This window comes from Cannabis sativa, chromosome 9 (genome assembly GCF_029168945.1).
Source record: "Cannabis sativa cultivar Pink pepper isolate KNU-18-1 chromosome 9, ASM2916894v1, whole genome shotgun sequence".
Taxonomy (NCBI): domain Eukaryota; kingdom Viridiplantae; phylum Streptophyta; class Magnoliopsida; order Rosales; family Cannabaceae; genus Cannabis; species Cannabis sativa.
The window spans coordinates 1,798,440-1,820,812 of NC_083609.1; the positions used below are offsets into that span (position 1 = coordinate 1,798,440).

A 22,373-nucleotide genomic window follows, 5' to 3' on the forward strand; every position below is an offset into this window, starting at 1 on the left:
GGTGGAATAACTCTGTAATTATTAAGGTAGTAATTATACTTATTTTAAAATACAATGTGTATTTAGATATTAAGTAATATTTACATATGAATTCTTATTTTTATGTTTGGCAAATGAGTTAAGAATGTGTTTGATAATAAATTATGTAATTACTAGCTAGGTAGTGTAATTACAATCCTAGTAATTACATATCACTCTATTTTAAAATATAGTAACATTTAACGGTTAGTTATTTACAGAGTTCTAAAAATATAATTTAGGTATTATTACTGCCAAAAATTAAATTTAAGTATTTATTTACACTGAGAGTTAAACTTAAGTATTTATGCCGCAAATTATTCTAAAATTAATTGTAATTTTTTTTTAAAAAAAAAAAGGTTAATAATCTTTATCATAAAAAGATAAAAAAAAAACAAAATAAAAGTGATAATGAATCAATCTATTCTCTAATCAAAGTCAGCATGCATGGCCATTGAGTTTTAATTTAAAAGCATATTATCTGTATTAACAATGTGGAAAATTTCATTTTGGTTAAAACATTACAAAATTTGAACTTTAACCAAATTAATGATAGAAAAGAATACCAAGTCCAACTTTTTTTTTTTTGTTTAAAACTAATGCCAATTGCCAAGTCCAAGTTAAACACTAGTATTTAATGAAGAAAAATAAAATGAAAAGGCAATAAATAATAATTGTGTGGCCCATCTTGAATAGGGTATCTTTTGATATAGAAAAATGCTAAAAGGTATTAGTGGTCCTTAGTACTCATTTATGTGTTAATATCGTTATTGGTCTAATTAAGTATCAGATCTCGTATATTATAATATAATAACTTTTAAAGAATATCGCTAACTAATCACAATACGACGTCTTTAAAAGTTTTAAGCATCACTAATGCTCAATAGTAATTTTGGTTTGTATAACATTCTTAACTCCATAATAGTTCATTCTATGCAATCAAGTTTTGATTTTTGTTTTGTTTTTTTGGTATATTTAAACAATAATTGCTTTTACTATGCAATCAAGTTTTGGTGAAAAAAATGAATGAAAAATTAATACCCTATCTTATCTACCAGCTAGCCCAATATCATCATCAAATGCAAAGATTAAATATATATTTTTTTTAAAAAAAAAATAATACTTTGTTTTGCACTAAATTCATAACTGGTTTAATAAATATAATAATTGGTGTCATATTTCTTTAATAAATGTATAGTAAGGTATTACACAAGATGGGATTCAATCACATCCCCATTCCCCACACATTTAATAGCCTGTTATATATATATTGGAAAATTTGATTAAATATGCTTACATTATCTTAAATTTATTTCTAGGTAAGGATAGTGACTAATTTTTACTCATTAATCTTGAATGGTTTAATTAAAATTCTTTTGTTCATAATGTATCACAAGTAGTGTTTTTTTTTTTTTTGTTTATCTCTTTGGACTTGCAACATTTTTGGCTCACAATGAATCACAAGCGGTTTTTTTTTTTGTCTTTCTTGACCTGGCACCTTTGGCTCACTATCCTTGAATCGCAAACGACTCTTTTAGTTTATTTTCTTAGACTAATTATTGGATTTGGATCGAATACACATTAAAATTATGTTTATTTTTAATATCATGTTAGAATTTAAGATTGTATGTCGAGAAAGTTGGAATAGAGTGTGCAAGACAAGATGGATAAAGTTCTAGAGTAGATAGTATTTTGGACAATTTGTTTTACAAAAGTTATCAATTGGACTATCTGTTTTGTTAAATGACAAAATAGACAATGTATTTTCTAAATTTGTACAAATAAGACCTTGAACTAATTTTTTATCAAATTAAAATTTAATAGTAATCTGATCTAGAGATGGTATGACAAAACTAGTTCTATTTTCTGTATCTGTTCGTGTTAGAAATTTTCTAAAAGTTGATTATATTAAAAAATAAAATTGTTGAAAATTGAGTTCAAGATCATATTTTTACTATTTTGAAAAATATAGAGTTTATCTTATCATTTAATAAAAAGAAGGTCTAATTAGTAATTTTTATAAAACACAACGCCAAAATGATATTTACCCTAAGATTTTATCTCAAAATCAATTGAAATAATAGAATTAGTAGACCATGCATATTATATATTATATTTTTATACATGCGAGACTAACTTACACAAATTAAGTGACTATTGACTATTGAGCACTTAATGATAGAACTTTTTGATTTGTATAAAAAAAAAAAATAGAGATTCGAGTAGAATTTTTCAAGGGGCATGATCAGATTTATCGAAAATTCAAGAGATAAATTTACTAATTATTTTCTTATATTTGTATATGTATAAGATACATGTATTTATTCATTTATTTTTTTTTAAAAAAAAAAATCATTGTGATTAAAATCAATTTAGTATTTAAGATCAACACGAATGTCGCCATCAATAATATGAGTAAGACTTGTGGTCTTAGCATGGTCGTGAGGAACTTCGTTGGAGAGTATCTATGAAAGGTTCAAAGTATTCTCTCTCATGAGATGGTCGAATGCCTTGCAATTCAAAATGCCATTTCTCAATGCATCACTATTAGTCTCACCAACATTCAACTCGACACTAATCGCAAAAATTTAGTCTAACAAGCTCAATAATTCTCTTGTTTTAATTTCTTCTTTGAGTTTAATTTTAGATGATATTAGATCGTTTTATTCTTATTTTTTGGTTGTAAGTTTCAAATATTGTCTTACAACTATCATTGTTATTGCTAATTCTTTTGCGAAGCTTTTCCTTTCTGCTACCGCACAGTCTGGTGATTTGGCTACTCTATTTGTATTAGAGACCTTATTTTGGGAGATGTTTTAAAATAATGAATTTCTTAACTCTCGATCCATTGAACTCTTTGCTTTTTGTTAGTGTTCTTTAAAGCTATTTTCTAAAAAAAAAAAAATTGTATTTATCATTAATAATGACGAGAGAAAGAGTGGAGATTCATTTTTAAAGGTGATAGTAAATTTCAAAGTAATTTGTGATATAAATACATAAATTTAACTCCCAGTTGTAAATAAATACTCAAGTTTAATTTTTGGCGGTAATAATACTCTAAGTTATAATTTTAGAACTTCAGTTAGTAAATCATTAAATTTTTATTTTAAAAAAAATTAATTAAATATACTAATAAAAAAATAACACGTGGAATATGACTTAATTTTTTAACTCTCATGTACTTACAAAATTTTATATAACTTGAGTATTATTATACTATAGATACATAGAATTAGGTAAAATGTTTATTTATTTTATATATATTTTTTTAATAAAAATAAATGAATAAAATTGTGGCTTGAAATAGTGCAATGCAAGCTCCACGGAAACACACCACAGCCGCCCACTAAACAATCTTTATCTTTGCTTTAATGAATCAATTTTAATTTTAATTAGTTTCCAATTATTATTATAAGATAATACTTTGATAGAGGTATTAAAAATAATTTCATATAAAGTTATTTTTTTTAAGAAGTGTTATTATTTTTTTTATGTTCGTATTTAATGTTATTTTCTTATTTTTTTTTTTATATATAATTATGTTATTTGTCAAAAATACTATTAATTTTTGTGTCACTTCTCTCTTCTTATTCTCCCTCTCTCTTTCTCTCTAAAAGTTATTAAAAATTGTTTCTTAAAGAACTCAAAATTATAACCAAAATTAACGGTTTTGATATTTCTTTTTAAAAGAAAAATAGAGGTTAAGATTCAAAAATTTTATACTACAAAGTTAAAGAACAATGCAAATTTCTTTTTAATAAATATAATCTGACAGGAGACAGATGTACAAATTTTTTTTTAGTGGATTTGATCTAAGAGAAGAGAGATGTACATAAGTTATTTTTTTACTTTTTTTGCATTATTATTTAAAGAAAAATATTAAAGGTCTTAATTTGAAGAACAACTTTTAAGAACTTTTAGATAGAGAACAAGAGGGAAAAAAATAAAAAAATAAAAAAAAGGAAAAAATGATAGTATTTTTGATAAATAATTATATATAAAAATTAAATTAAACATGAACGTAAATTGAAATAATGATACATTTCAAAAAAAATAATATTACGTAAAATCGTTTTTAATACCTCTACTTAAACATTATTCTTTATTATAATAATGCCTTTTCATTTTGTGTTTTTTTAAGAAAAAAAAAAAAGAAAAACTAGGGTAAATACTATTTTAGACCCTGTGTTTTGCAAAAGTTACAGATTGGACCTTGTATTTTGTTAAATGACAAAATGGACCCTGTATTTTCTAAAATAGTAAAAATAGGACCTTGAACTTAATTTTTGATAATTTTTTTTTTAATACAACTAACTTGAAGACAGTGCTTAATACGAACAGATACAAAAAAATGTAAACAGTTTTGTCATAGCACTTTTAGATCGGATTATAATTAAACTTTATTTTGACAAAAAATCAATTCAGGGTCTTATTTGTACTATTTTAGAAAATACAGGATCTATTTTGTCATTTAACAAAACACAGGGTCCAATTTGTAACTTTTGTAAAAAAGAGGATCCAAAATGGTATTTACCCGAAAAACTAAACACAAAGGCTTGAAGGTGGTCTAAGTTCAATTTTGTCATTTTGCATTAAATGAAAAGAAAATAAAGTAAAGTAAATGGTCCCAAAAGGGGATGATTTTGCAAATAAATATCAATACATATCACGTACCTCTCACTATCTTATGTGTCTTTTTCTTATTCTTGAAATGAAATGATTTTATATGTAGACATTTATAGTGGTAAAGAAATAACCTTCAAAGATTTCTTTTTCTTTTTTAGAAAAGAATCTTTTTAAACTTATTTATTTATGTATATTTTAAAAAAATTAAGTGCATGTTTGGCATCATAATCAAAAAATTGTTTTTTGTTTTTAAAAACAGAAAATTGTTTTTTTGAAAATAATTTGACTTGTTTGGCTTTGTTTTTTGAAAACAGTTTTCAAAAAACAAAGTTACAAAAAACAAGAATTTTGAAAACAATAAAATGTTGTTTTCTGTTTTAAAAACTAATTCACTTTAGTCAATATTGTTTTTAAAAAACACTAACCAAACATGACTTGTTTTTAAAAACTTCAAAAACTATTTTTTGTTCTCATTTCTTAAAACAATTTTTTGAAAACAAAAAACAAAAAACAATACCAAACATGCTCTAAATAACTTAGTTTAACTTTTTAAATTACATTTTTTCCCCTCAATATAAGCTAATAATAATTTACCATAAAGACTTTCTAAGATTTAGAAAGAAGTAAAGAATTTAAGATATGTTCTCAAAGAATTTTTTTCATGTAGGTCAGAGCATTCACAATGGATTTTTTACTTTAATTTTTAAAATATATCATTAAAATCTAATTTTTTTAAAAGTACATCACTCAAATTCTATTTCTTTTTATAATATTTTATTTATTTCAAATATATAATATTAACATTTATACATATCTCTATTAAAAAATAATTATTAAAACTAAAACAATTAATAAAACATATTTAGAACAATAAATAATATTTTATAAATATAGAACATGAATAATAATTTTTAAAGAAACTTTAAACTGAAAAAGAAATTTAGTTTATATGATGTAGTGCATTTAGTAAAAGTACTCACAAGTCACAACAACTTATCTAAGATAGAAAAATTTTAAAAAATTTAAAGAATTGTACTAATGTCTAGAGCAGATGTTCTAAATTTCTTATTCATTTTAATATTTATTTAAAATTCATTATTCATGTTCTACATTTATTAAATATTATTTATTGTTTTAAATATATTTTATTATTTGTTTTAGATTTTAATAATAATTTTTTTCATAAAGATATATATAATAATATTATATATTTAAATGAATAAAAAATAATAAAAAAATAATGTAATTTAAAGAAACTAATGTCGAATGTAATGTAAAAATATGTTTTTAACTTAGAAAAAAAATAAAATTTTAATTATGTATTTTAAAAAATATAGTAGAGAAACTATTAGGTGCTTTAAAGTTCATAAATATTTTAAAAATTCTCTACGAGTGCTCTTAGACACTAACACATCAATCATCATATATGTACTATTTTTTCTTTTCAGACTCCTAAAATTTACAATGCTGATAAATTAATTAATGAATACTAAAAAAGAATTGTACAAAATTTAATGCAAATGAAATTAGCTACTCAATTACCACTCAGATTTTCTTTTTCTTTTCTCTTTTTCCTTTTTTTTTTGTTGCCTCTTATTTCTACACTTCTTCCTCTATAAATCTCCCTCAGCTCTTACTGAGAGAGAAGAATTAAGGAAAGTGAAGAATGACTATATAAGCATTAAACATATTATTAATCTTTACAGCATATGATTTTAACTACTAGCATGTTACAAATTTAGCAGGAACAATTGAAAACCGAATTCCCGAAACATTTCGCTTTTGTCGCGATCTTTCGGACTCCTGTTTGGCCATGAGTGTGAGATGTTCTTAACCCATTTGTATTAGGAGATAAGTGGATTCTGTCCATGACATTGATCTTTGGGGCTTCAAGAATAGCCTTTGGCATAGATAATGCCCACTGCATTCCCCATATTGACAAAGGCCTCATATAGATAAGCGATCGAAAATGACCGTCGATAGTCCATCCTTCCGGGGTCTGAAACCAGTACCTATAAGAGTCGGAAAACAGATTTCAAGTCAGTCGGACAAACTCGTCGATAATATGGTGACTATGAAGTTGTGTTCGGTTAGAGATAATGAAATTAAATAGAATAAAAATAAATCAATTTTCAATTTTCTATTTAACCTTTTATTTGGCTGTAATTTAAAATATTAAAAATGTCATTTCATTTACATTTTTTTTGATGAAATAATTTCTTTAGTAATTTCTTACATGAGAATTTAGAACTTTAAAATTTAAATTTTATTTCATTTCATTCTTAATTTTAAATTTTATTCGTTCTATTCCTAATTCTACTCTTATTCTATTCCTAATTCTATTTTTATTTTACTGAAAATACCGAAATAAAGATTATTTCAATGCATAATAAAAAATAATAATTTTTTATATATTTTAAATTTTATTTCATTCTATTTCTATTCTTATTCTATTTCTTCATTTATTCTCTTCCTATTTCAATTTTCATTCTATTCATATTCATTTGTTTTCATTCCTCCTAACCAAACATATCTCTCAGGTGGAGTTTGTTTGGAGGTAATGAAATGGAATAGAAACCATTTTCATTCCATTCTTTTTGAAATAGAAAAAAAGATCATTCCAAGTGCGGTACTTACCCATAACCATCTTCCGACCAGCCCGCTGTAAAAATGCCTTCAGCAGTAGCGAATGCTTGTTCTTCCATTCCCGCGAGAATCATTGTAGCAGCCACACCATAGGTGACACCGGTCCATATTTCACGCGACTGCATACAAGTCTCATCGACCTTCCCATTGGGATGCATACCATTCACAGCGCCCATTCTGCCTCCTTTGACTTTCATAACATTAAAATCATAGATCTTTTGAAGCGCGCTTTTGATTTTAAAGTCATCAAATAGCGAAGGCAAGCCTGAGGATGCAGTGTACCACTGCCCAGCTAATTGATCCGCCTGAATAGACTTACTGTTATTACTTGACCCGCTGTCGTAGTTAAAATAAGAACCATTCCATAGCATCGATTCAAATACTGGTTTGGCCTTCAAATACTTGGTTTTGCACCATTCAGCGAAATCTTTGTCGCCTAGTTGAAGGGCCATGGCAGCTGCAGCTTGAAGTGCCGCTAGCCATAAGCAGCCACAATAGGCACTCACACCATGAACGGTCCAAGCATCATATGTTTGATCTGGAAAACCATCGTTTTCAATCAGACCATCATTATCCCGATCGAATTGTTCCATGTATTCCATTGCAGCACGAACAGATGGCCATACATCAACTCCAAAAGCCATATCCCCTGTTGCAGAAAAGTCTCTGTAAACTTGAAGCACAAACTTCGGGTTCAGATCTTTCCATTTACTCGTATCGTGAATGTTATATGCATTCATTTCACTCCAAGGATCATGTGTTCCCAAATCATGAGGTACAGCGCCTCTAACTTTACGAATTCCCCAGTTTCCCTCTGCCAGAAACTTTACTTTTCTTCCATCCTCAGATAAGATCGCTTTCGCAAAATCCTTTTGTATACTGAGTTCGATTTTGGGGAACAACTCAAGAAGAGCAAATGATGCATAGAAGTGGACATCATATGTGCACCACATGATATATTCCACGCCTTCCAAATACAAAAACCTACCAACATCTTCGTCATAATCGTTGCATGAGTATTCTTTTCTATCGGTTTCCAAACCAAAATTAGCAGCAGTACTGTAACAACTCTTAGTTGTTGCATGCTTATTAACTGCTCTGCAGTCCCCTGTTTCAACATTTGTTAGCTGTTGCTGATTATTTCGTATGTTAGCTGGTGAGGAAGAATCTGTACAAGATTGGAAAGTGATGACAAGTATGATAATGCAGCACTAAAACAAACGAGAAACCAGAATACTAAAAGTATAAAAAACGGATTGCAAGAGTATACCAATCCAAACTGTTCCGCCGGCAACCAAAAAGTAGAGCTCATTGAACAATGTAAACTTGTACCTACGGACATCAAATGGAGGATTACACATTGATTTTGATAGAAAACAATTTAGAACAAAAACAACAATGTAGGACATAGAAAGAGACACAGAACTCAAGTACTTGCTCAAGAGTATAAGCAACTTAAAAACAGAAACTGAATTGGTATTCGAATCATGTAATACAATATAGATGACTATAGATGTAAATTTAGATGTAAAGGGAAGAAATAGCTATATGAAGTTTAATCAATGAAATGTATGATGATACAAGATTCTAATAGAATGGTGAAACTGAACCCATAAGTTTCCAAGAGCTTAATGCATAGAATTCCTGAAATTGTAAATTCTTGATAGGATAAATCAGTATTTACCATTCTGGTAGCCTAACATCATTCAGAATGGGGCTTTGCCATTTCTCAATATCTTCTTCCCACCGCTTATAATCTGTTCAAATTTTTAGATAAAGCCAGTTCAGAATTGTGTTTATCGAAACTTAAGCACATAATCGCTCTAAAACCTTCTCTCTCCTTTTTTTTCTTTGAGAGAGGATATAACCGACATTAATCATTAAATAGCATAGGATCATGAACAGAGACAGAGATACATACTTGTCAGGGCATCATGCGCCAATTCCTTAGCTGCTAGTTCAGATGTACCATAGAACTTTGTGTACCTCCTGCAGAAGATAACAGACACCAAGATACATGTAAAATAAGTTCATGCAACTTTTCACTACACAGTACTTTGGGTAACTATCATTTTATCAATTGCAATACTATACAGTTGAAATGTGAAATTCAATAGATTTACCTATGATATGAACTTCCTTTAGAAAACTTGATTTTCGGAGATGACCATGCCAAGGAAAATGCAACAGTACATTTCCCATGAGGCTCCACCCATGCAGAAGCTGAAACTGCTGCACAGAGAGTCTCTCCAGGTGCTGAAGGCATACATGGTCCGGAATTAAAGTTCTCTTGAGGAAATTGTCCTTCCTATGGCAGAATTACACGAGTTAAACTTAAACAAGCATATCAACAGCTTCAAAATGGAAGAATTTCAGAATAATGATAATCAAACCAGGTAAATAGAGTTACATTCAATAAACGTCAATTAAATGACAAACCACAATTTGGTAGGAGATTTATAAATAAGACGCAACCTAATCTAATGTATATAAAGGAAGGTTTTTAAAAAACGAAGTTGCGTTGAGTTTTATGAAAAATATAACATAAAAGCAAAAACTATTTCAAACGGGTCCTGAAATAGAAGCATATGAGTACCTTAACCATCTTACTCCACATTTCTTTTGCAGTAGTGCCACTTCCTTCGGATAATCCAAAACACGGCAAAACTGTTACATTTACATTTTGAGTTTCACATGCAGCTACTGCAAAAGTTACAGGAGGGTTCCCTTTAGCAGTCCTGCATCAAATATATAATATTGTAGAAAATTATAAATCCAGTCACAGTTTCTCAACTCAAATAACAAGAGCATTAAAAAAAACAAGAACAATAATTATTGTTTCAGAATGACCAAACAGAAAGAAAGGTCACAAGATTGGTAAATTATGTGTGTGGCTGATGCCTATACTCCCAATAAACACAACAGTAACATCTACCACTAAATAACAGAAGTCTAATCATTAAAAGCAGAATCAGAAATGAGAGTACTTGGCCAAAAAAAAAAACATGAACTGCCAAGTAAAGTCATAAATGAACTCAAACTTTCTCTAGAGATTTCCTAGTCTGAAGCTATTCCCTTTAACATCTATTTCTAATATAATAATAATAATAAGAAAAGAACCCCAGGGCTTATAGATAATTAATTTTGTCAGTTAGAAATAAGTGAAGACAGCCATGTAATATAGCAACACTGAAATAACAAGAGAATTCCAAATTTTTCTCTCAGAAGTGCAGGACCAGGATGAGGTTTGCTAAATACACCATTGTTGTCAGAACATACATTTTGTCCCAATATTGTAGCGATATTAGGAAAACCCTACTTTGAACTTTATCCCCAAGTGTCTCAAACAAAATTAAGAAAAAATTATATAAGTTTCATATCAGCCAATACCTAAGTATTCCAACAGCTAGGTGTACGCGGCCTAATTTTTGACTAAATGAATACTTTCAAAGGTCCTTTCCTAAGTGTTCTTATATGTTGCCCTGTTCTATAAACATAAACTAAATACATCTATATAATGAATTTGTTAGTGATTTAAATAATGGCAATTGGCAGGTTCATGAAGGAATATCCTTGTTATACTGAGTTTATCCTCCTTTCCTATGTTTGGGGGTGTTTTATGCCTCCAAAAGGAGGTAATACTCTTAAGATCTCCTAACCAATTTTTTCATTGGGTTGACCAAGAGAAATACGCAAAACCAACCGTCAAAAATAGCTAGTAAGGTTTGATGACTTGCTTGTGATGTAGAAGAACTCCAGAGACTCCATCTTTGCCACTGGTAAAAAAATATAAAGAAATTAATTAAAAAAAGGACAACAATTACTTCAATAATATAAATTCTAAAGACCACATGAAGTCTAGAATAGGCAAAATTACTCACATAAACGGTTCGTTCACATGATCTCCAGACAAATGTGAGACTCCCCCAATTGAGTTCTAGACACGAGAAACGGTTGATATTAAGTGATCTTGGCAGGTTTAAATTTATAGGAGTAAAAATACACAATTATGTTCGAAAAGAAGCTTACCGCCCATGTAAAAAGAAGGCTGACTTTTGCCCTTTCCTTTCCTGTGTTCACCAACTAAGAAAAAAGACAAAAGTCTACTAAGTAACTTTATAACAACAATGTCAAATTCGTAAATTTATGGCTACAATGTCATACTCTAAATCATACTGATATATTAAAACAGTTTATTTAAGTTAAAATTATACAAAATTTAAAAATCAACAACAAAATTCAATTCACAAAGGAGAAAATACAAGGCATGATATTTTAATATGTAAACAGTACTACCAACATACAAGAGCAGGGGCTGACACTCACTTCTCTACTTACGTTTGGTGTTAGAAAAAAATATATACATATTTATGCAATTTAGTTGTCACTAAGAATGTGTTGATTGAACATACCGTATAAACAAAAACAGAAGTAGGAAGACTGCTATCTTTATAATTGTGTGGTATGAATGGAGATATTTGCCGACAAGAAATTTTCAGTTCTGGATCCGGTTCACCTGAAATACAAGTCAACAAAATTAACAAAAAGGATTCAAAGGGTGAAGAACTTCTGTGCAAAAAAGAATAGAAGTATGTTAATACCATCATATATAGTCCACGCTCTTGGAAATAGAGCATGATATGTGGAATGCTGGCCATTAAGATTCCAGTCCCACGACGATATACCCTGATCACCCACTTTCCTGTAAAACAACAAAAGCACACACGAGCCATTTTATATTTTATCAGTTAGAATAAGAATGTATATCCTTCAAACTTCTTTTACAGGAGATGATGAAATTTACCTTATTCCTTCATGTTGACCTGGAGCCAAAACGGATGCATAATTTTTATGTCCTCCATCTCTTGATATGAAAATCTGTGGCACAACATAAATGAAGTAAATCATGAGAACAAAACAAAGATTGAATTTTATAGGCCAACAATTATATGCTGCTTATAAAAATATAACAAATTCAATTGTTCATCATATTTAAGTAAAAACGTATAACAAATATATTCTTCACATTACAACTTCCATTTAGAACACTCATAGGAAATATTTATGTTCTTTCTAATAAAAAATAGTGTTGTATTGCAATGAATACATCTACAAAGAAAAACTGTTTCGACATTCAACTTCAGCTGCAATAGTCAATCTGATATAAGATTTACACTTCAAATTAGGTGGAATTTCATCACCTCCACAGTGCTTACTTTACTTTCACATAAGTAGCACTCATCCACTACCTCACAATAATATGGTACTTGGATTTTACTGAAGCTTCTTATTACTTAAAAAAAAAACATAGATGAAGAGAAGGTATTTACAGAAAATTGATTGGCCATGACTGGAGAACCTTCGCATAAACCAGGAACAATTTGAAATTGCCTGAATTCACCTCTAAAACCTCTAGATATGCTGCCACTTCTGTATGAGACCAAAAAACAAAAAACACATCAGAATGATAAAATAAAAAACAATAAAGTTGAAAATTTTGTAGCAACAAGCTTGGTACAGCAACAGACCCCATGCCTCCAAGTGGAACACCCTGAGATGCAGAAGGCTTGCAACTTTCACGAGTGAAAGGATCAATTGGAGCTTTCTGCAAAGATACACGATAAGGCAATTAACTTTCATACTCCTACGCATAAGAGAACTATTAAAAACACTAGTAATGCCCAACACCATATGAGATTGTCATACGACAATTAGTGCAATTCAATATCAGATCCCACATATTTTAATTACTAACATGGAAAACCGCTAACTACTCACACCTTACATAGTGTTGGACACTTTAAGGTGCCTAATAGCAATGCTCTATGTGTAAAGATTATTTCATCCAAGTGTTAACAGTCACAACACCTTATACATAATCATTACTAGGAAAAATAAAATAAATAAAGAGCTGAAAATTTACCCTTCCATGAGAGGCTTCTTCTCTCACATATGACCATAGCCGTATACCTAGACGAACCTAAAAATCAATGTCCATACACAAGTAAGAAGTTGAGCAAGACAATAATCAGCAAGCGAACAAGATAACGAAGAAAATCTATGGAGACAAGCTATCATTCAAAACAATGAACACTTTGAAGATTACTTACCATTTTTATTGCTTCTGTAAACGTGACACTAAATTCTTTGAGAATATTGGCATGACTGTTTAACCTCCTCCTCCAGGCTTGTTCTGGTGGGGCTGCACTATCAAAATCAAACTGCATAGAGTATAATGCATACAAGAATATTAGATACATGTATCAGTTTAGCAGAGGTAAGCACCATGCTTTTCACAACACAAATAGCTATAATAAGAATATTAGATTATACAAATGCAGTTGGGAAAATTGATTATCTTCAATCCACAAAATACAAGTAGCAGAATAATCAAGAACCAAATTTAATATCCTTCATTCAAATCCCCAAAAACTTTAGACGACAAGACATGTAAGATCCTAACCATATTAAACTTAAAAGAACCAAAATACAATTTATTACTAGCGTCAAAGAATGTACAAATAATAATGAGGTTTTAGTCAATTTAGAAAACCAAATAATCTCCACTTTGCTAGAATGATTCAAGTAGTGAAACATGGTCAAAAAGTCCGAAATAACAACGATACGGTTTTATAATTCTTACTTATCTGCAGTAATGGATTTTTTATGTAAATGTAAATGTATATACATTCATCAAAATTAAGCACTCCATTCAACCAAAATCACTGCACATTTGTTCTGAAAACTCAAACAAGTAAAAATTCAGCCATAAACCAAGTAAAAATTGAGTTCAGGCAGTCAAGCAAATTCGTTTGACTTAATTTTGACTTTCCTCACAAACAATCAAGCAAGACGAAAAGTTAATTTCCTTCGATTATTATAAGCATGGAAGTTACTCCATGTGCAGGGATTAATGCATTGACTCTGTTTAAGCGAGTCAATAATCGTATCCATTAACTTTCACCAAACCAAAGTTCACAATTCTTCTATTTTCACTTCACAGACTTTCTCGGCAACCAAACACGGCACAATTCAATAAACAAACACCAAATATAAATATATTTATATATATATATATATAGAGAGAGAGAGAGAGAGAACTGACCAACTGCAAGGCTGTCCTGCTAAGATACTCCTCGGGCGGCCATGAATTCTTTCTACAGTGAAACAAATTACCACTAACCATATCTCTACTACTTCTGATTCTCCCAATACAGACAAAAACCGAATACACCCACCCGCTCCAATTAAGCAAAATCAAATCAAAACCTCGAGATCAACCAAAATCCTCAAATCTCAATCCACAAAAAACTAAATAAATATAATAACCTCTTCAATCAATAAAGAAAAAAACCGTATAACACATGAAACGGTTGCCTCCACTCAACGCAAAAATAAAATCCTTAGCAACCAAACCAAGTGTAGTACATCCAAAGCCAAAGCAAGTCGTTTAACTTGCTCTGAAAGATGCTCAAAAGCATCAATCAACCATACATAATCGGCGAAATCGAAAGAAAAAATTAATCAAAAAGTGATTCGATTTGATTCTTTTGATTAATTGATTGATTCAATTGGTTGAAATTTCAAAGGTATTGGGGAAGAAGAAGAAGAAGAGAGGAATGGCGTGTCGAGGCGAGGAATTGCCGAGTGTAGGTTGAAAATCTGTGTATGAGATCGCCAGGTGGAAGAAAACGAAGGAGAAAATCAACTGAATGAAATTATATATATATATTGCCTCCTTTCTTTCTCTCTGGGCAAAATAGAAAAATTAAAAAATTAAAACTAAATAATAATATTTATAGAAAGAAAAAAAGAAAATTAGTGAATGAAAAGTAACACTTAAAAGCGAGTTTTTAGTTCTTTTACCTTGTTTTTTTTTTTTTTTTGGAGAAAAACCTTTCGAATTGGTTTGGATGTCGGTATCTTTTTTTCCTTATATCTTTCTTTTGTATATCAAAGAGTAATTTGCACTTAAATTCTCTTAACTATAATATTATTTCTACTTAATTTTTTAATTTTAAATTTTAGTAGTAATCTAACCTGCTAAATTATTATGGCGCGTTTATTAAACTATAATTAGAATCAGAATAATTAATGGAAGAAATGTATCGGTTTAAAATAGAAAATAATCGGAAACAATATTTTATTATGATATTTATAAAACTGTCCGGAAATGATAGTGTACCTAATTCTGTTACTTAGTTGTTTGTTTTAGCTGCATTATTTTCTGTTGTTAATAACCGTTTCTGGTTTATGTCTTGGTCTGTTTTTGCCAACTGTATTCTCCTATGTTTGTGGGTTTTATTCCCTATAAATAAAGCCCTCTCCAAAGACTCTGTAGCTTTTACAAGTCTTTGTTTTCACTCTCATAGAATGACTACTGGTAGGACTTTGTATAGATGAGCTCATTCATGGTATTAGATTGCCATTGACAAACGTCGCAAATGGATCCTAGCCGCCCTGAAAATCCACCCCGTTCCTCTGTTCAACAACCCACTGCTCCCGCTCCCACCACCCCTCCGGTCACACAACAATGGAATCCTTTCCAGAGCTCCCTCAACTCCTCCCTCACTGTCAAATTAGATCGCTCAAACTTTTTGCCATGGAAGTCGCAGGTTCTTCCCACGGTGATAGGGCATGGCCTTGATGATCTGCTCTTGACTGGAATCCCTCCGCCCGAACGATTAATCTCAGGAGCCCCGAACCCTGAATTCAATTCTTGGAGAAGGAAAGACCAACTTCTCCTTAGCTGGCTCCGATCGTCTATGTCCGAGACGATTCTTGGATCTTTAGCCCAGCATAACTCTTCCCATGCCCTCTGGAGAGCTCTCGATCAGCGCTTTGCCAGTCAATCCAAGGCTCGCCTTCTTCAGATCAAATCGCAACTCTCCACCATACGGAAAGGTAATCTCTCAATCCTTGATTACTATGATAAAGTTAAAGTTCTTGCTGACTCTTTAGCTACTGCTGGCCATCCAATGGAGGAAACTGACCTCATAATGCATCTCTTGAATGGATTGGGACCTGAGTTTGACCCCGTCGTCGTCCATGTCACGAGCCTTGTGGATAATCTATCAATTGAATCTGTTCAGTCACTTCTTCTTACTCATGAAAGCCGATTGGAACGCCACTTCAATACTGAGGATCGCACCCCCAATATCACTGCAAATCTTACAACTTCCTCTTCAAGATTCAACCAAAGCAGGTTCTCTCCGAACCCAGGCCGTGGTAATACCCAAAGTTTTCCCAACAGACCATTAGGGAAAACGTTTGGCAGAGGCAATTTCCCCAATTCAAGACTGGTTTGTCAAGTGTGCCACAAGATTGGACACACGGCTGCGGTTTGTCATTACCGTTTTGATAAAGCTTTTGTGACCCCAAAGATTGGTGACTCCCGTGCCTTCTTGTCTGAGGTTGATAACACTGATGATCCTCACGCCTATCTCACCTCTAGCCTTCCCGATCCCAACATTGATCTTGATTGGTATGCGGATACCGGAGCCACCAATCATGTTGCGTTAGGCATGGAACACCTTGATTGTGAACATCCTTACTCAGGTTCTGAATCCCTAGCTGTTGGAAATGGTAAGAGACTTCCCATCTCTCATATTGGCACTCACTCTTTGTCTAGTTCTTCCAAACCTTTAATCTTAAACTCTGTTTTAAAAGTTCCTGACATTACTAAAAATCTTGTTAGTGTTCTTAAACTAACCGAAGATAATAATGTTTTCTTGGAATTTCATTCCAAATGTTGTTTTGTTAAGGACAAACTTACGGGGACAGTCTTGCTCAAAGGGAGAGTTAAGAATGGTCTATACGTGCTTCCTCAAAGTCACTTTACCCCTCCAAATGTAGAGCTTCAATGTAATCTAGCCACATCTCAACCTAGTGCCTCTCAGGAATCTTTTACTGCCTTTACTTGTAATAAACCAGCTGGTATTCCAGCTGCAACTTCTTGTAATGATTCCACAATTAATAAAACAGATTGTTCTCCCTGTTCTACTTCATGTCATTGTGCCATATTTAATGTTCAAGCTAAACCTGACATGAACCTTTGGCACTCAAAATTGTGCCATCCAGCCCTTAGAACTCTTACCAAAGTTTTATCCAACATAGGCATTAAAAGCAATCTTAAGGACCTTCGATTCTGTGAAGCATGTAAAATTGGGAAAAGCCATAAATTACCTTATGCCTTGTCGGATTCTCGTGCCTCCCAACCTTTAGAATTACTCCACACCGATGTGTGGGGACCCTCTCATGTCTCCTCTATAGAAGGCTATAGGTATTACATCCATTTTATCGATGACTTTAGTCGATATACATGGATTTTCCCTCTCTCGGTTAAGTCTCAAGCTTATGCCACCTTTCTTGAGTTCAAAAAACTGGTCGAAAACCAATTTAGTCTCACCATTAAGAAAGTCCAATCCGATTGGGGTGGGGAGTATAGATCATTCTCTAAGTTCTTATCTCAGCATGGGATTCAGTTCCAACATCCATGTCCTCACGATCATGAACAAAATGGTAGGGTGGAGAGAAAACATAGACACATAACTGAAACTGGCCTCACGTTGCTTGCACAATCTGGTCTTGATCTAACATTTTGGTGGTTAGCTTTTCAGCATGCTGTATTTGTTATTAACAGGCTTCCATCACCAGTCATCCAAGATCTATGCCCCTATGAATGTTTGTTTCACAAGGCACCTGATTATGACTTCCTTAAGCCCTTTGGGTGTGCTTGTTACCCCCATTTACGACCTTACCAGCAACACAAGTTGGATTTTCGATCGGACAAATGCACTTTTGTTGGTTATTCAATGTCTCATAAAGGATACTTATGTCAACATCCCACAGGAAGGACTTATATTGCAAGAAATGTGGCCTTTAATGAGTTGGACTTCCCTGCTATGTCCAACAACAACAACAACCAGGTGATGTCCTCTCCTCCTATTGTTCCTCCCACTACTACTTTTTGTACTGATTTTATGGCCACTGACACTTCGTTTTTGTACCCCGAGGCTACTTCTGCTGCTCCTTCTTCGCCTAGTGCCATTCACCACACCAGCAGCCACTCAAACCAGCAAGCTGTTCCAACATGTAGCACCATATTGCCACAGAATAATGCACCAATTGACAACCCTCCTTTGCCTCAGCAACCTACACCAGCTGCTGCCAATCACCCAAATACTGCCCCAGCCGCATCCATTGAACCACCAACAACTAATCCCACCCCAATACCAGCCAACAACCACCCTATGCTCACTTGTTCCAAAGCTGGCATTTATAAACCTAAAGCTTACCATGCAACCCGATATCCTCTTCCCATCACCACCTTACCTAAAGAACCCAAAACCTTGCAACAAGCCTTAAAAGATCCCAAATGGTTCAACTCTATGGAGGAAGAAATCTTTGCCTTAAAGAAGAATGGCACATGGACATTAGTTCCGTTTGATCCTATGATGCACTTGGTGGGAAATAAATGGGTGCACAAAGTCAAACTTCGACCCGACAACACCATTGACAAGTACAAATCACGGCTGGTGGCTAAAGGCTATCATCAAACTCCAGGTATTGACTTTACCGACACGTTTAGTCCAGTTGTTCGTCCTGCCACTGTTCGGGTTATGCTTACTCTTGCAGTATCTAATAATTGGAAAGTCACTCAATTGGACATCTCCAATGCCTTTCTCAATGGCACATTGGAAGAGACCGTATATATGACCCAACCGCAAGGTTTTATTGATCCCGAAAAGCCTCATCATGTGTGTAAATTACACAAAGCTCTATACGGTCTCAAACAAGCTCCGCGAGCTTGGAATGAGAAGCTTAAACAAACTTTATATGCTGCTGGTTTCAAGGCTTCCCGGTCCGATACCTCTCTGTTCGTTCACGGGTCTGGTGCCAACTTCATGATGTTATTAGTGTACGTTGATGATATACTGATAACAGGTCCAAATGAGAAGATAATACTGAACCTTATTGCTGACCTTAACAGAGTTTTTGCTGTCAAAAATCTTGGTTCACTGCATTATTTTCTGGGGGTTGAAATAGTAAGAGATAACAGTGGCATGTATCTCTCTCAATCCAAATATATATCAGATCTCTTGGTAAAATTGCATCTTGATGGAGCTAAACCAAGTCCCTCACCCACTAGTGCTTCTCAAAAGCTTTCCTTAACCTGTGGAGAACCATTTGAAGATCAAAGTCTATATCGGAGCACCTTAGGGGCGCTACAATACTTGACTTTAACACGGCCAGATGTGGCCTTCATTGTCAATCGGTTAAGTCAGTTTATTCACGCACCTACAACCACTCATTGGGAGGCATGTAAAAGACTTTTTCGGTATCTAAAAGGCACACTACATGACGGTCTTCACATCCGACCAGCAGCTAGACTTTGTTTGCAAGCCTACTCTGATGCAGATTGGGCTAGCTGCCCTGATGATAGGCGTTCCACGGGGGGTTATGCTGTCTACTTTGGTGGTAACTTGATATCTTGGTCCGCCAAAAAGCAACAAGTTGTTGCTCGTTCAAGCACCGAAAGTGAATTTCGAGCTCTTGCCAACACTGCCTCGGAGATTAAATGGCTGTGTTCTGTTCTACAAGAACTCAATGTTCACTTACCCTCTTCACCCATAATTTGGGTCGATAACCAAGGTGCTGCCTCCCTCGCTGCCAACCCGGTATTTCATGCCCGATCGAAGCATATTGAAATAGACCTGCACTTCATCCGAGATCAGATTTTGGCCAAACAACTTGAGGTGCGATATGTTCCGTCTATTGATCAAGTTGCCGATATCCTAACAAAGCCATTATCGACTGACAGATTCAATTACCTCAAGACCAAGCTTCAAGTGTGTGTACCACCCTTTCGCTTGAGGGGGGATGATAGTGTACCTAATTCTGTTACTTAGTTGTTTGTTTTAGCTGCATTATTTTCTGTTGTTAATAACCGTTTCTGGTTTATGTCTTGGTCTGTTTTTGCCAACTGTATTCTCCTATGTTTGTGGGTTTTATTCCCTATAAATAAAGCCCTCTCCAAAGACTCTGTAGCTTTTACAAGTCTTTGTTTTCACTCTCATAGAATGACTACTGGTAGGACTTTGTATAGATGAGCTCATTCAGGAAAGAAAACCAGAATCATATTATTTTGTTTACATAACTAGGAAAGGTAATCGGAATGCTTTAATTTGACAAAATTGTCATTATTATTACATGTAATTATTTTCTGTTTATAGATTTTTAAGGGGTATATTTGTTTTTTATATTTTTAATTAATATAATTAAAATTAAAATAAATTAAGTAAGGAAAAGGAAAGGCATTCCCTATAAAAATGGGGGACAACCTTTTCTTTTGTTTTCTCCCTAATTTGTGTGGGTCCTACTAGTTTTTCCTTTTCCAAAATTTAGTAAACAATTGTATGGGAATCAATACCATATCATTCATTCTCATTCCCTTTAAGTAAACATGCCAGTAAATTTAAGGTGTGATCCACTTATCTCAGTTAACTGTTCACATCGACTGCTATTATGTACATGTGACACATGTATATTAGTCCACTTAATATAATTATTTAAAAATTATAAAAAAAAATATTTTTCAAAATTTATTTTAAAATTAAAAAGAATAATTTAAATTTATAAATTTTTTAATAAATAATTTTTTATCTATTTTTTTTTTATTTTCTTATTTTCTCACTGGGCTCTTTTTTCACACTCTCTCCCCGAGTCTTTTCCTTCCTTCCCAGATCTGGGTTTTATCTCAAAATCAATTGGTAATAGGAGGAGTAGCTGATTCATTTTATATATGACAATTTATTTCCACACATTAACAGTGTAAAATAATAATTAAGCTGGGACATTATTTAAAAAATGGTATGTTAAGATAAAATATCTCTTGTTAAGGTTGAACTGAAATTACTTATATTTGGAGTATTGAATTGAATTTGGGACACTTACTAAGATTGATCGTATCATCATCTTAATATGTGTTGATAAAAGAGATTAAACTAAATTTATTTATTTATTTTTTTTTTGGTAATAGAAAGAAAGTGGTTTTTTTATAAGAAAAATATTGTTATAATTACAATTTTTTTTAAATGCTCTAGTTTTTAAATTAATTATTCGAATTTAATTGGATGGACGGAATAATATGAAGTAAAAAAAAACATGGACATGACAGATAATCTACTTCTATGATTAATACTACAATATAAATATAATCTAGTAATCAAATCATTGATATTATAATTAGGGAAAATGGAATAAGTGACAATGGCTACGAATATTTTTTTAAAAAATAACTAATGGGACCAACACCTAAGTAAATTATGTATTATACTATTCTAGATTTTGGAAGTTTATAAGATGACATAATATATTAGAAGAAATTACTTTTTCATGATTAGTTGGCTAATAATTTAAAAATAAATATAAGTTAAAGATAGAAAATTAGTGTTTATTTTTCTCTTAATTTTAAAAATATCCTCGTCATTTGAAAAGTCTTTCAGTCTTTTCTCTCTAACTCAATTTCTTTCTTTCTTTCAATTCTTGTCGTCGACCTTGTTATCATCCTTGTTTCCTTTTGCCATTGGATATACATTTTAGAAAATTAAAAGAGGATCACAATTTTTGTAACCAATCGAACATTTATTCTTAACTTTCAAATGACATTATTACTGTACATACTAATTCTATTGAGCATTCACAAAAAAATTACAAAAATCCTTAAAAAATGTAAATCTCATCAAAATTCTTTTTTTACCAAAAAAATCAACAAAAAATATAAATAAATCACAGATTGAACATCAAAAACAACATTATAAATCACTAATTTCTTTACCATGAACCAATTAAAATGTGACAAGAATAATATTTCTCCTCTAACTTCCTACAAATTTAAGTGTTCGATGCTTGATCGAACCTTTTTGGTCGAATGGTCGTGTCTCTAAGTGGGGGCGGTAATAGTGGATTAAGACAGAAGACTCGATAAATGCTTCGTAAAAAGACGAAAGAAGGAGAAAATGAGATAGAGAAGGATTCAAATGGCCCGGGTATCTTTAGGATCAATGAAAAGATAAGCATTA

At 32.0% G+C, this 22,373-nt stretch overlaps 1 protein-coding gene across 1 annotated transcript; it reads right to left on the minus strand.

The window, feature by feature from the left end:
• Positions 1-6,102: 6,102 nt before the first annotated feature.
• On the minus strand, positions 6,103-15,126 carry LOC115722142 (uncharacterized). The gene is made up of 18 exons (XM_030651272.2): positions 14,396-15,126; positions 13,401-13,511; positions 13,214-13,270; positions 12,819-12,895; positions 12,621-12,720; positions 12,095-12,168; positions 11,892-11,992; positions 11,703-11,806; positions 11,320-11,373; positions 11,172-11,227; positions 11,028-11,066; positions 9,887-10,028; positions 9,414-9,598; positions 9,212-9,279; positions 8,975-9,047; positions 8,561-8,622; positions 7,282-8,458; positions 6,103-6,656 (listed from the first exon to the last, which is right to left on the minus strand). The coding sequence occupies exons 1-18, from the start codon at positions 14,474-14,476 to the stop codon at positions 6,383-6,385; spliced, it is 2,835 nt and encodes a 944-aa protein (XP_030507132.2). The 5' UTR covers positions 14,477-15,126; the 3' UTR covers positions 6,103-6,382.
• Between the last annotated feature and the right edge of the window lie 7,247 nt (positions 15,127-22,373).

Excerpts from the sequence above, each read along its gene's own strand:
- LOC115722142 (XM_030651272.2), bottom strand. The coding sequence starts at position 14,476 with ATGGTTAGTGGTAATTTGTTTCACTGTAGAAAGAATTCATGGCCGCCC. Across the intron at positions 12,169-12,620 it reads TCATGGCCAATCAATTTTCT|ATTTTCATATCAAGAGATGG; the intron begins GTAAATACCTTC and ends GTTGTGCCACAG. Across the intron at positions 11,228-11,319 it reads GCCTTCTTTTTACATGGGCG|AACTCAATTGGGGGAGTCTC; the intron begins GTAAGCTTCTTT and ends TCTCGTGTCTAG.